Source organism: Pogonomyrmex barbatus, unplaced genomic scaffold (genome assembly GCF_055798465.1).
Source record: "Pogonomyrmex barbatus isolate J1 unplaced genomic scaffold, ASM5579846v1 scaffold5, whole genome shotgun sequence".
Classification (NCBI taxonomy): Eukaryota; Metazoa; Arthropoda; class Insecta; order Hymenoptera; family Formicidae; genus Pogonomyrmex; species Pogonomyrmex barbatus.
Window position 1 is genome coordinate 4,535,045 of NW_028297149.1, and position 15,209 is coordinate 4,550,253.

At 33.2% G+C, this 15,209-nt stretch overlaps 2 protein-coding genes, 1 long non-coding RNA gene and 1 pseudogene across 13 annotated transcripts in view; 1 reads left to right on the forward strand and 3 right to left on the reverse strand.

Moving 5' to 3' along the window:
- Window positions 1–2,149: 2,149 nt before the first annotated feature.
- LOC148935380 (uncharacterized) lies at window positions 2,150–2,749 on the reverse strand. The gene has a single exon (XM_089081656.1). It carries the CDS (start codon window positions 2,736–2,738, stop codon window positions 2,169–2,171), a length of 570 nt encoding a protein of 189 aa, XP_088937782.1. The 5' UTR covers window positions 2,739–2,749; the 3' UTR covers window positions 2,150–2,168.
- A 3,830-nt stretch (window positions 2,750–6,579) lies between these two features.
- Window positions 6,580–9,836, reverse strand: LOC148935381 (uncharacterized; annotated as a pseudogene).
- Window positions 9,837–13,456: 3,620 nt separating this feature from the next.
- LOC148935382 (uncharacterized) lies at window positions 13,457–14,344 on the reverse strand. The gene is made up of 2 exons (XR_016140411.1): window positions 14,185–14,344; window positions 13,457–13,783 (listed from the first exon to the last, which is right to left on the reverse strand). It is a non-coding gene; the product is annotated as an uncharacterized LOC148935382 (long non-coding RNA).
- Window positions 14,345–14,832: 488 nt separating this feature from the next.
- The window catches only part of chm (lysine acetyltransferase chameau), a 47,382-nt gene continuing 47,005 nt past the window's right edge, over window positions 14,833–15,209 (forward strand). For 7 of the 11 annotated variants that reach the window (XR_016140487.1, XR_016140489.1, XR_016140490.1 and 4 more), the window contains exon 1: window positions 14,834–15,044. Coding sequence is in view for 6 of the 11 variants with exons in the window: in XM_089082037.1 (XP_088938163.1) it covers window positions 15,027–15,044 (18 nt within the window). In the remaining 5 variants the exon portion in view is untranslated. Of the gene's footprint in view, window positions 15,045–15,209 lie in introns of all 11 variants that reach the window. The other 4 variants (XM_089082038.1, XM_089082042.1, XM_089082041.1 and 1 more) reach the window with 1 other exon arrangement.

A 15,209-nucleotide genomic window follows, 5' to 3' on the forward strand; every position in this document is an offset into this window, starting at 1 on the left:
GTCTAAACTGATGTGGGGAACATCTGGTTTTTGACGAAACGCGAAAGTCAGCGGCTTGTGATCTGTATACACCGCAAAAGTCCGTGCTTCCAACACCGAAAATGTTTAATCGTGAGATACACCACTAACAATTCCCTGTCAAACGCACTATATTTCGACTCGGTCGGACTCAGCTTCTTCGAAAAGAACGCTAGCGGTTCCCAACGCTGCTGCCGCTTTGTTGTAACGCGGCGCCGACACTACGATCCGACGCGTCTGTAAATAACGCTAGTTCCGCGTTATCCTTCGAATGTGCTAACAAAGCGGCGTTGGCTAAACTTTCTCTGGTCCTCTCTTGGAATGCTTGCTGTGCTTGTGATGTCCATATAATCGGTTGCTTGCCTTTTATATTGTTATGAAATAGATCATTGAGCGGTGCTTGCATTTCGGCTGCGTTAGGCAGAAATCTCCTATATAAATTCAGTATGCCTAAATATCGCCTCAATTCTTTTGCTGATTTCGGCTGCTGAAACTTCTGAATTGCTTGTACTACTCGCTAAGGCAATGGTCGAGTTCCTTCTCCCATCAGATAACCTAGAAACTCCACTTCTGGCTGGCCAAACACACACTTTCCAGGGTTAATGCCTACCCCGTATTTTTGCAGTCGCCCAAATAAAATTTCGAGGTGCCTTTGATGTTCTTCATCCGATTCTGACGCGACCAAGATGTCGTCAATGTACGCGTGACAAAATTCCAGTCCGTGCAAAACCTCGTCAATGAATCGCTGGAACGTCTGCGCTGCGTTGCGCAAGTTAAAGGACATGTATGGAAATTCATACATGCCGAATGGCTTGTGGACTTGTGGTAATCGCCGTTTTCGGAATGTCTTCGTCAGCAACCGGGATTTGGTGGTACGCTCTTACAAGGTCAATGATTGTGAAGATTTTCTTTCCTTCAAGCGTCTGTGCGAAATCTTGGATATGGCGCACAGGATAACAGTCTGGGACTGTTCTCGCGTTGAGCGCCTGGTAGTCGCCGCAGGGTCGCCATTCCTCACCCTTTTTCGGCACCAGGTGTAAGGGCGACGACCAACAACTCTTAGAAGGTCGAGCGACTCCCAGCTCAATCATTCGCTGAAATTCTTTTTTCGCAGCCGTCAAACGCTCCGGAGCGAGTCTCCGTGGCTTACACACTACAGGCGGACCTGGGATCGTTTTAATAAAATGTCGCGTATCATGTTTCAGTTCTTTTGGTCGTCCTTCTGGTCTCGTCACGTCAGGAAACCTTATTAACAATTCGTGGTACGGCGATGTACCCGTCACCGTCTTGATGCTGGGTGCACAGCAAACAGCGCTCCTGGATAGTCAGGCTTGTCACTCCGTCTATTAGTCGACGATCTCGCAAATTCACAAGCAGCCCGTAATAAGCTAAAAAATCCGCTCTGATTATCGATCTCGAAACGTCCGCGATCACGAAGCGCCACACGTCGCAAACCGAAGTCCAATGACAGCGACTTCACGCCGTACGTGCGAATAATTGTTCCATTCGCGATTGAAAGCTCGTATCGTCGATCTCTTCAACGGACCGCGTAACATTCTTCGCGGATAGACACACAAATCAGCTCCCGTGTCGATCAGGAAACTTATTCTCGTACGACGATCGGTTATAAAAAGACGACGCGTCATCGGGTCCTCTTCACTAGTCGCCATTAGCGATGAGCCGCTGCATTTCCCGCCTGCTGCTGGTTTGCCGAGCAAGGTGATCCGCAACGTCTTGCATTTGGCCCGAATTTCCAATACCACCAGCACAGGCCATTTTTTGAATGACTTCGCCCTCGCGAACGCGGCCGCGAACGCGATCGCCGCCGATCTCTACTGCGATTTCTGTCGCATATTCCGATGGATTCTATCGATTTCCGTATGGCTGTCAGCTGTTCTGTCATCTCTTGTTACAACGACAGACGCATCTGTTCCAGTTGCATCCATCCAAGTTGAATTTCGCTTCGATCGTCATAGTGTTATCCAACGCTATTCTGCGGCTCGAAATGATAGTCGCGTGGCTTCCGCGACCTGAAATACTGGCCCACGCGTTGCATCCATGATCGCATCCGCGACGTCCGCTAACTGATCCAATGTGCTCTCCGTTCGAGCCGCTAAATGTGGCTGTAAGAACGCGAGTAAACGGCTCAACTACACCGTGCGCAATACTTTCTCCCCGATTACGTTACCGGCAAGACCACGTAAGTGACGCAAAAATTGCGACGGTTTGCGATCACCTATCTCCTCATGCTCTAGAAGTCTGCGAGTCTTATGTTCTTGAGACAAACTAGGACGTTTAATAAGTTCCGTTTTTAAAGTCTCATACGCATTTTCCGCGGACGGGTCCATAATAATGTCGCGCACCTTCACCGTATAACACGGACTTAACGCGGTGACAGCGTAATCGAATTTTGTGGCGTCTTTTGTGATACCGGCGGTCGAAAAACTGCGGTCAACAATACTGAACCACAGTTCAGGGTCAATTGGAGTGAACTCGGGCATTCTCATTCCTACTCGATTCACTTCAGCTCCCGGCGCGACGAAATCCTGCGGTTGCTCCGCCGCTAGATGTTGCACAGGCAATAGATGCTGCTGCTGCGTCAGTTGGAGTCGTTGCTGTTCGAGCGCTCTTCTTTCTTGCTCTAATTGCAGTTGTTGTTCTAAAAAATGTTGCTGCTGTTCCGTCGATTGCTGGCTCGGCTCATCACGCGTTAGCACCATCTCGCTTCTCGGTTAACTATACTTTTTTTTTTTTTAAAAACACACGAAAGTCACGCTCGATTGTCTTTATAATTACACCACACTCGCGATCACATCGGAGTCACCACTTTAGTGATAGCAGTTGGTGATTGCAGGAGCATTGATCAGTATGAGACGAAGTATTACGTTATCGGTTTCTTTATTAAAAATCTCGGATTATAATGTTCTCGCGACACGTCTTGACTCCGCAAAATCTTGAGATCGAATCCCCGTCTTTTTTTTTGTCAAATCGATTGTCCGGATCACATATTTGTTCGAGATGTTTCTTTTATTGTCAACATATTTTTCGTCCTGTCATTATTTTCGCTTCCGTTACAATTTGAATATTTCATTTTAATAACGACTAGTGATTAAATTCCACGACTGTAAGTAATTGATTATCCTCTCTAAATTTACATGCTACGACAATTATACGGATGCACGCAATTATTCGCATTGCTCAAAACAATTAAACGACATCTCCGATTCGAGAAGAAACAAAAGTCCGATCGTTATATTTGTCGCTCGATTCCAAATATCTAATGATTCCGAGTGATCCGGCTATGTGTGTATACGTGTGTCGTTCTAAATACGCGTTTGACTTTACCAGATGTGGCAAACATATCGCTACAGGATAGTGTAAAATAATTGTAAAATTGTTAAATAAATAAAATAATTCTCTATTAAAATTTATTTCATATGTTTATCTTTTTTCAGATGTAATGTTTCCTAAAAATCGTATCAATTATAATTGCGCGTCCGCGACTCAAATTCACGCCGAGAAAGCATTTAGCATTCTCGATCGCGATAGAGTCGAGCGATCAGAGCGAGAAGGAGGGACGACATTCTCTTTCTCGACGTGCCGAACTTGGTCGAGCGCGCGTAAGCGCACGGATTTCGCCATAGACATATGAAATATATAGACCAAGCCTTAGTACGAGAGGTAACTGTATTTGCGGGCACTGGTCTGACTTCGATTATTTTCGTAAGTTCTCGAATATATTCGGCTTTTCATGTGATTGTCATATTGTAATTAGTGATTCTTAATCTAACTATGATGAACATAATAAATTTTAATACATATATTAAATACATAATATTTTAAACTAATTAATAAAGAAACATGCTGTTTTCATTATTTTATATAAAATATTTTCTGTTGTTTCTTAAGAAATAGTTTTGTAACTTAGAAAAATACAATGTAAAGGATTTTATTATATTAACACGAAGAAAATTCAAAATCACTGATATAATTTCGCATTGGAAATATTTAAAAAAAACACATTATTCATTTAATATTTACATATTGAATATATTATTGATACATTTAACAAATTTTATATTTATATCATTTGATATTTTTTATATTATATTTTTATAAATATATAATCTTATGTATTGCCTGTTATTTTTATTAAACACTCTTCCTAATATAGAGAGATAATATAAATTTTTACAAAAAGATTGAATAAAATAAATACTTATATATATGTTTATTTCTTTTATTGTGTTTTAAATAATATTAATTTATTAAATTTATTAAATTTATGTCTATCGCTTATTTTAACTTCTTGTATATAATGCATCAATCTTGTTTTTGTATATAATTGTATAATTGCACGTAACAAATTATTTAAATGATTTGAAAAAAAATCTTGGTCATTTATATGTTTTTTTAATTCGGAAAAAATATTATTATCTATAAAATGTACCATAATATTATTTGTAAATTTACTCATATTAAATTGATCTAACGTTTTATGTATATGTATATAAGTTAGTTAATGCTTTTTCTATAGTCTTACATATGTTTAAAATCTTTGATGAATATAATAATTCTCTATTTTTAATATTTATTAAATTACAATTGTAACGGCACACGCTAGTGCCATCACAGTTTAGGGCCGGCCATCCGCTCGGCGCCCATTGAGCGCTATTATCCGTGTAATTCTCCACCATGAGGACTTACTCTTACCACGGAGATTCGTAGAGAGGGGAAGCCAAAGCGGTATAAAAACCGGCTTAATTGACGAGTCGGCACCAAACCAGTTTCCGTTTCGAGCGAGACCACTCCGGGTGTTTCCGAGTCTCGATCAAGATTTCCTTGCCTTCCTGACTTCCTGCCTTTCTTCACCACGGAGAAAGATGTTACCTCTCCGAAGTTAGGGGTTACCGGCGTTGGTCTTCCCGACTTCCTGACGCGGGGAAGGGTGCTCCCTCTCCGAAGCCGGGAGCTCCCGGTCGGTAGTGTGCTTGTGCGCGCGCGACCGTCCTCGCTCTGGGCTTGTCATAATGTAAATAGCTAGCTTGTAAGTCTCTTGCGCCATATATCGACCGTTACTCCGCTTCTGCGAGCTCTGTATCTCTCGTTATCGCTATTCTGCTTCTGCGATCTCTATACATATCGCTACTCCGCTCCTGCGATCTCGTTAAATACTGCTATTCCACTTCAGCAAGTTTTGTATCTTAATTACTAACCGCTACTCCACTTCTACAAGCTTGTACGTCTCCGCCGATCATTGTGAATATTATCCTCGTGCGGAACATCACATTGCGCCTGAATATGCACGCGCGCGCGCGCGCGCCCACACACACACACACACACACACACACACACACACACATACACACACACACACACACACACACACACACACACACACACGCACACGCACACACACGCACGACGCACGCACGCACACACTTATTCGCTTACTCCCTGTATCTATGCTTACAATTAATCACTCAATAAATTTTATATTTTGGTTAATCGCTGTTTTGTTCGTAAATTCGGATCTCCCGAATCCTGGTACCGGCGAGCTAATCCGCGACGTCGGCAAAGGTGCACCGTTACACAAATAATATCTTATACTTTGTTAATATACTTCATTAATGTTTCAATACATTTAGAGCAACATAAAGTTTTTATAAGTTTTCTTAGTATATATTCAGCTATATAAGTAATAACTTCATTTTTATATTCTATAGCAAAAAACGGATATTGTGTATATGAAATATAATCATGATCAGTTGTGTGAAAAACATTAAGCCAATTTTGATTTTGATTTGTTGTATTATTTATAATATTAATCGGATTATGTGTTGATATGCAATATAGGAATGTTTTCTAAAGGTATACAGTTACCAGTTTCCGTTCTTTTATTTCCGTATGTACTATTAATTTTTTTAAAATAGACTTAAATTGTTTGACTGTAAGAGTGTTATTATATCCACTATGTGAACGTATATTACTAAATAATAATTCTAAATGATCCTGGCTAATCTTATACATTGGAATATATTTTAATAGATCATTATCAACGCAAGTTGATTTGTGCATAGTAGTAAACTTTCAATATTTATTAGAAACCCGAGAAAACTTGTTTTAAGTTTTGAATCAAACACTTTTTTTCGTTCTTTAACAAGTACTAATGTAACTTTTAATCTGCACATTCTTCGAGTTTTTTTTAACAATTTCTAGATAATTATTAGTACCTATCGGTTTTTTAAAACCACATTGTCTTATATTTTTAGAAGTAAAAATATCAAATAAATCATTAAAAGTAAAGATAAATTTAATAGTGGCCGAACAATCTTTAATCTTTAAATCTTTAATCTTTTAAATTGTGATAATTGTAACGTATCTCTGCAACATTCTAATGCATTCGCAATTGATTTACTTAATAATTGAGTCGCTAGTTTAACTTTCATCTTATTCTGATAAAAATCTGTATGCTTAGTTATCCTCAATTTATTATCAAGATGCAGACCTTCTGTTTCTTGTAAATCTTCCAAATATTTCCATTGAATTTTATTCCACTATCTAAAAGTTCCTTTATAGTATCAAGAACATTCCGTACCAATTTTAACATATGACATGGATCAAGAAATACATTGATTTTGCTGTCGTCAGACGGATGTTTAAACTATGTCAAGATTATTTGATTGCGTATTAAATTTGCAATCAAGATTACGTTACTCTGTAACATTTTTAAATTAGTTGATAATCACATGTCAATGATATTACTAACATTCCAGTTTCATGCAGTGCTATTAAACATTGTGTTATCAAATTTTGCTTTTGGTTTGTAGTTACATTTATTAGGTAGTAAGCAATAGCTAATTTCCAGGTTTGATTTATACACATAACAAAAAACTAAATGCTTCTTTTGCAATTTTTGTTGTATCGCATTCCACATAAGTACCATAATCTACATATCCTACAAATTTGTTTTTATAATAATCGATATGCTGCCATATTGCCATCTCATCAAACATTAATGCATCTATCAATTTATATGAAACAGATTGTATGCGTGATTTAATAGCTTCTAAAGCCTTATTGTTAATACTAGGCTCTCCATCTAATGAACGACCATTTTGATAATGTTATTGGATGTGATATTGTAAAATTTACGCCGAACATAATTATATGCTTTTGGTGAGTAATAATGCAATGATAACAAATTGCCGTAAATTAAGTTGATACACACTAGATATAGGCAAATTTTTCCGCTTTCTTATTTCACGCTTTATTCCCTTGTACCTTTGTTTAAATGTTGTAATATGTCACTTTCCTCTACTGTTAAATTCCGCTTCTGTAGATCCTTTAACACATCCTTCTTCTGTGTTTTTGTGTGTTCATAATTACAGATAACTTTCTTTTCACAGCTTTAATTTCATGTGTGTATATTTTTCGAATTTTAACTTTAATTGGTGAATTTGATTCTGTCAGGAGATATACTGATGGAACGATTCACTAGTCCATTATTGTATGATAAACCTGTTATCTTCTGTGATTGTTCTGTGATTTCTGTATTTTCATTATTTTTGCCTGTAATAATATAAATGTATTGTAGTATTATTTTATGAACAAATATATGTATTTGTACTAACTAGTTTCATTATTAATGTTTTTTTCTATAAAAGTATTTTGTTCATTTAAATTTGAACTACAGGTTGAATTTCCTCTTATTGAATATAATAATTGTAACATATTGTGAATTAACAAATTTCTTTTTTAGTTACTCGAAGATGTCCCAGACCTAACGCACCACCTGCTAATGGCAGATTTTTTAAGTCATTTAGAGACGAAAATTCTAATACTAAAATGTTGAGCATACAATAGTTTTCAATAGGAAACTTAAAAATGTCCAATCGGTTGTCCATGTGTATGCTGTTCCATATGTATATATATTTACATTATATTCATATATATATCACACACACGCGCGCGCGCGCGCGCGCGCGCGCGCGTGTGTGTGTGTGTGTGTGTGTGTGTGTGAGATATATATGAATATAATGTAAATATATATATATATATGGAACAGCATCCTTTTTTAATTTGCGATTTACATGATTTACATGAACTCATAATCTGTATTTTTAAAATAAACAGAACAAATTGCCGCTGCCGATTTTGTCAGTTTATAATTTTTTAATTGTAAAGCTTCAAGTCATTTTTTGCGTCTGTTCATATTTTTGGGAAATCTAAAACAACATATATTGTATATAATTACTATATATATATATATATATATATATATAGTATATAATTACTATATATATGTATATATATATATATATATATATATATATATATATATATATAGTAATTATATACAATATATGTTGTTTTTATTTTATATATATATATATATATATATATATATATATATATAAAATACATTTATAATCAAGAGACACAGGTGGTATCTCGACGCCAAGTTCACGCGCAGCGAAGTTCGCGTAGAACGGCGGCGAGACGCCCGTGGCTCTATTCACGTGAGACCCCGGGATGAACTCGGTTTACATTTTCATATCTCAGCAATGACTGCATTGATTAAGTTTTAATTATGTTTAATCGATAGCTGAGTATCAAATTATATAAAAAAAGTGTTTTTATTTTTTTTCTCTGTTCTACAAACTGAGATATCGCGACTTAATCGTGATGCAAAGTTCAAATTGATAAATTTAAAAAACGTCCTGGTTGTCGTCATGATTCTCCTTTTTCTGTCGCAAGAGGCGCTAATGTCTCTGTAATGACAGCTCTTGCAGCGCTCATTTTTTTTATTTGATATGTCTTTGACAGATGTCCCTCCTGTGAAATTGTACGTATTGATTAATAAAAAGAAGATATTACGTGTCACATATAATAGTAAGTAATATTGTAATAATATATAATACATTGAAGAAATAGAATAAGAAATAGAAATAGAAATAGAAATAGAATTAGATTTTTACAACAAATTACATTAGATTTTTACAACAAATTAAATTATTAGATTTTTATTATATTATTAGATTATTGACAACAAATGTATTAGATTTTTACAACAAATTATTAACAATTATTAACAATTACATTAAATATAAATTAATTAAACATAAATAACATAAAAAAACATATATAACATATATAACATAAAACATAAATTAATAACATATAACATAAAACAACATAAATAACATATAACATAACATATAACATAACATATCAGAAGCGAAATTAATTACTATTTAAAAAAAAATATACTAAAATAAAAGATACTTTATGGACATTACCAAAAGTTATTTCTTCTGTTCAAGAAGTCACATGAAACGATTCAAAAAAATACTGTTTGGGTAATACATGGGTTCCAAAATAAGGATAAAGTTTCATCTTACGCAAATGCAGTTTTGCAATGTCTTTTGCATTTAAATGTTATTAAAAAACAAATTTTTGAGTATAATAAATTAAAAGTTTTAGATATATTAATAAATCGATATGAAAACGGAATATCTGATTTGAATAATACATTTACAGTACGATAAGATTTAGGAAATAATTTTTCTAGTTGTATAAAACAAGATGCTTCTGAATTTCTCATAGCTATCTGTGAAAAATATGATTATATAAAAAAATCTAGTTAAACATCAAATACGGTACAAAACCACTATGATACAAAAATTGTGATACAATTGTTATTACTAATGATTATTAATATTTTTATTTCAATTTCCATTACTAATTTAAAGAAAGACAGTTACAATCTTAATGATTTATTAAATATTACTTTTTCGAGGTGGTATCACTCTCATGACTTATGTAAAAATTGTACAGGGAAAGATACAATATTTAAAAAAGAATTAACATTAACACTTAAGAAATACTTATCATTTATTTACAATTATTTTCAGAACAAAATGGTAAATTAATAAAAATAGATCAATTTAATTTGCGTGCAGTAGCAACAATATCAGTAAGGGGACAATTTTATAAAGTAATAAATGTCATTTTTCATCATGAATCATCTATTGAAGATGGTCATTATACAAGTATATGTAGAGATGAAATGTCTAATGAATGGATAGACATTGATGATACGCAAATTAACAAGAAAAAATAGCCAAGAAAGAGGAGCAAAAAATGTGTTTAAAAATCTTTTTTTTTTAAAAAGATTATTAAAAAATAATGACTGAATACTGATTGTTTTTTCTAGTATAGTCTATATAAAGTAAAAAAATGTTTCAAATATGCTAAATAATAAATACTATTTGTTACTAAAAAAAATGAGTGATATCCTAATAAAATTATCTTTTAAAAAAGGTAAAAAATAACGCCAAGTTCACGCGCCCGTTTTCTTATTTATGTAAAAGAAAGAATTTTATACAAAAATTTCCATCTACAAAAATCTGTTTAATAATAAATTTCATATTGGTACAAAAGATGTGATATGAAGAAAATTGGCGTCAACTTCTAATTTAATAAAATAAAAAGAGCTTTATATTAAAATACATTTTATTTTGTAGTTTATTTTTATTTGAAAAATCGTTTCATTATTTCTACAAAAAACATGATATCAAAAATTGGCACAAACTTTTAATTATATGAAGTAGAAAAGAAACTTGCAAAGGTGAAAAAAGATGTTATTAATCCAAAATTAATGTCAATTTGTAGTTGCCAAAAAAATTTTATTGAATTATTGTACTTGTGTTTATATAAAAATAAAATATAAAAGAAAATCTGATATGTAAGAAAAAAAACGACATACAAAACTTGGCGCACCCGGGTCGCATTAAAACTACTTTTAATAATAATGAATTATGTATAGACAAATAGAAAACAATTTGAATTAAAATTTAATATATTTTAAGATTTTTTATTTTTAAACTTATTTCTTTTTTAATATTAACTAATGCGACCCAGGCGCGCCAAGTTTTGTATGTCGTTCTTTTTTCTTAACAGGTTTTGTCAACAGAATGTAACCTCAGATCAAAAATCAGTCTGCTAACATTTTCTGATTAAATCTGTTGCCAGTTTGCCAACATTCTGCTAACATTTTGCTGATTGAGTATATATATATATATATATATATATATATATATATATATATAGTAATTTTACATACACACACACACACACACACACACACACACACACACACACACACACACACACACACACATATATATGTACATCAAGTAATAAATTAATTTAAATATTACAAATTTATAATCCACATATTTACAAATACTTACAAATAAAATGAGATTTGTTTATTTGTAATATTTTCCATCTCTAACTGTTTCATATTTTTTTTATTATGTCGATTTTTACAACACAAAATACAACACAAAATCTCATTACTATTTTAATATATTTTTACTTCAAACGACTAATATTTCTTCTTTCATTTAAATCACTATTCAAATGGAGCACAAAACATAAATAAACCGAGTCTACCCGAAATGAACCGATGTCAGACGAGTGGAATGCTCCTCGCCCCGTATATCAGATTCCCTCCCCCCTTGTCTAAAGTGGCAACTTATGCTTGGCCTATATATTTCATATGTCTATGGATTTCACATCGAGTACAATAGAGTACGATAGTATTTCTATTGTCCTTGCGCAGCACTTCGAGCGTGAGAGAGTAGGATAGTATTCCTATTCTCTTCCGTTCGAAGGTAATTAAAACGCCGAGCGCACATGGATGTGGCTCGTGTTCTATGTTCGTGCTTCGCGCTCTCCCCACTACCGTTTTACAACCGCTGCTGCCGGGTGCATTCGTTTATGCAGTCACTACCGCAGATGTCATTCGTTTACTCCGTCTGCGAAAGTGACTGCAGCGCAGTTCGTCGTTCGTTTACGCAGGGATATATCTGTGGCGTTTGCGAGGAGCGTTGTCCACGATGTTCTGAGTTTGATGGCAAAAAAAGATGTTGGCCGCGGTGAGATTCGAACTTAGGTCCTCAGGTGTGTCCAAGACAGGTGCGCTACTACTGCGATATACGGGTGTAACGTCCGCAGAAAATTAAAACTTGCAGACATTCATCCGAAATGACGTAGATGCAGTCGTTAACGAACCTCCAGAGAATATAGTCGTCGAATCATTCCACTGAATCAAATCACCGAATCTTTTATTATTAAGGACGAAAACTATATTAACTATTAAGGAAAAGGAAAGGAAAGAGAATTTGCTAGAATTTTAAACTTTTAACCATTTACTTTGAACCATTTAAGGTAATCATTTCTATTATTATTATTATTTAGATTATTATTATTACTATTATTATTATTATTATTATTTGATTGGTTGGTTTCTTTATAAATTAAATTCATATCACGTTAAATTTATATCACCTTTTTGTGTAGCTCTTTATTTAAATACTATACTATATTTTTAATTTACATTATATTATTATTATTATTATTATTATTATTATTACTATTTGACATCTCCTTTTTATATTGATTGATTAATATATTATTAGTATTAAATCTACGTCAAATTATATACAGTACTGATACTTTTATCTACTTATATATAATAATAATAACAATAATGATAATTATATCCGATATATGTTTCAACAAATAGACAATAGAGGCTTCCATCGGTAGACTGAGTCTTCGTATCGAACAATTTTTTGCTTTTCTAAATTTCAAGACAATGCTTATTGCGAACTACGTGTCGCTAATTTTTAACGATCTTGCAACGTAGTCTACTCAAAGCTAAATCTAAATTTTACTCCTTCCCTATTAAATCGATAATCAATTTGAAATCGATTAATCTCCGATTATTGGAAATTATTTTTAAAATTACCACATGCCTCAGTGGTCGAATGGATAAGACATTCGCGCGTTAAGCGAGCAATCCAGGTTCGATTCCTGGCTGGGGTAATATTTTTCGCAATAAAAATAATTTCCAATAATCGGATTAGTCGATTTCAAATTGATTATCGATTTAATAGGGAAAGGCTAAAATTTAGATTTAACTTTGAGTAGACTACGTTGCAAGATCGTTAAAAATTAACGACACGTAGTTCGCGATAAGCATTGTCTTGAAATTTAGAAAAGCAAAAAGTTGTTGGACACGAAGACCCAGTTTGCTGATGGAAGCTTTTATTGTCTATTTGATAATAATAATAATTTTTGTCGTATACCTTTGAAGCTCTTATACTTTGTTTTCTAATCATCATTCCCATTCTTATTTGATATTGTCTAATTTGTTTTTCTACTCCGCATATAATTAGGTCTAAATCACAATGTTGTTTTATTCACCATTATGATTCATGATATATTTTCCATTGACATGATTATTATTATTGTTATTAGTCTATCTGCATTATTATTATTATTATTATTATTATTATTATTATTATTATTATTATTATTATTATTATTATTATTATTATTATTACTGCACTTTGTTAATATTGTTTTTACATAACTCTTTATTGATATTTCTGTTTACGTTTACATTGATCTAGGAAATTATCTTTATTGTGAACCAAATAATCTTAAATTGTAATTTCGCGAACTCTAATCCAAATATAACCATATTTAGTATCCACCATAAAAGTAAAGCCAGAATTCCTTTTCTCAAACTCATTAACCGTTCTACGCCATCTCGGGATGTAACACAGCCATGATTCTTTTCGTGGATGCTTTGCATTAGGTATTAGTTGTGTGAGCGAGGGACCGCCACATATCTCATCTGTGCAATTATCTCGGAAGTCCTGCTTTGGATGCTCTGCTTGCAGTACTGCGTAAACGAACACCAAAATGAATTTTATTAGAATAAAAAGCGAAAAGGGTCAGAAATAAATAATTGATCCAAGTAAAATAAGAATAATAAAATATAATTAAAATAAAAATAAGATAAAATTAAAAAAAATAAGAAAAAATAAGATTAAAATAAGAAAAAATAAGAATAAAAATAAGAAGAAATAAGAAAAAATAAGAATAATAAAATATAATTCACAAAAAATTAATATCTAACTTTTAAGTAAAAAATTTATAGATTAAATATTTTTTATAATATCCATTATTTATATCAATTAAATTTAATATCAATAAAATATTATCTTTTATACAATAAAAAAGTTTTATTACATTTTAATTATTCAAATATAAATTTATGTATAAAATTATCTCTTTACTTACATTCAAATAATCGGCTCAATTTCTATTGGAAGATACGATCCGTGCAGTTATTCATGCAGTTATCCGTTCGGTAAATTTCGATCATGTGACAAGCAGATGAGAAAGTAAATGCATAAAACACTGCGTAAACGAATGCACCCACCATGATGCAGGATGCCATTTCTGGCAGCACTGGAGCTGCGTTTCGATATTCACTGCCAGTATTAAAAATATATAGTTTAGGTCACGTATATTATAGATTTTCAGTATAAGCAGTGAATTTTGGAACGCAGCCTGGATCTGATCATTTGTCATTAAACACTTCCTAAAGATGACCCTTTGGATGCACGCGCAAAAATACATCATTTCCCCCATGTACGTAGCGGTCCACAATAGATGATTTAAGCTTTAAGACGTAAGAAATTGACCAATTATAATCGAATATGAAAAGAATAATCGATTATGATTGGTCAATTTCTTACGGCTTAAAGTTAAATACTTATTGTGGACCGATACTACGGTACGCTTAAGCTTTAAATCACATGCGACATGCGACATTAGTGTCGGTCCACAATATGATTTAAGCTTTAAGAAGTAAGAAATTGACCAATTATAATCGAATATGAAAAAAATACTCGACTATGATTGGTCAATTTCTTACGGCTTAAAGATTAAATACTTATTGTGGACCGACACTGACCAAGCGTCAGGCTTACGGCATATATGCGTGTAAAATAACATGCTTTTTTAAAATATATTACGAGTGTGACGAGTGGGCGACAATCCAACAAGAAACAAAGATAACCTCGCAGAGATGATGTTCAACAATGCTTGCAGACTGATCGAGAGATAACACCACAGAAATGACACCTAAACGAAAGGCAAGTGTAGTTATAGGTTATAATAAGGGAAAAGTGAACTTTTGCGTCTTTATTCATCTTCATGACAAATTCATTTTGTTTTTATTATATTTTTTATGCCATATTTTGTTCGTCAACTCAAAATTTATTGACTCTTCGACTTTTCATTGTGAAAAAATCGATTCT

Bases quoted from the DNA above. Each gene is read 5' to 3' on its own strand.
- LOC148935380 (XM_089081656.1), bottom strand. From the start codon at position 2,738: ATGGTGCTAACGCGTGATGAGCCGAGCCAGCAATCGACGGAACAGCAG.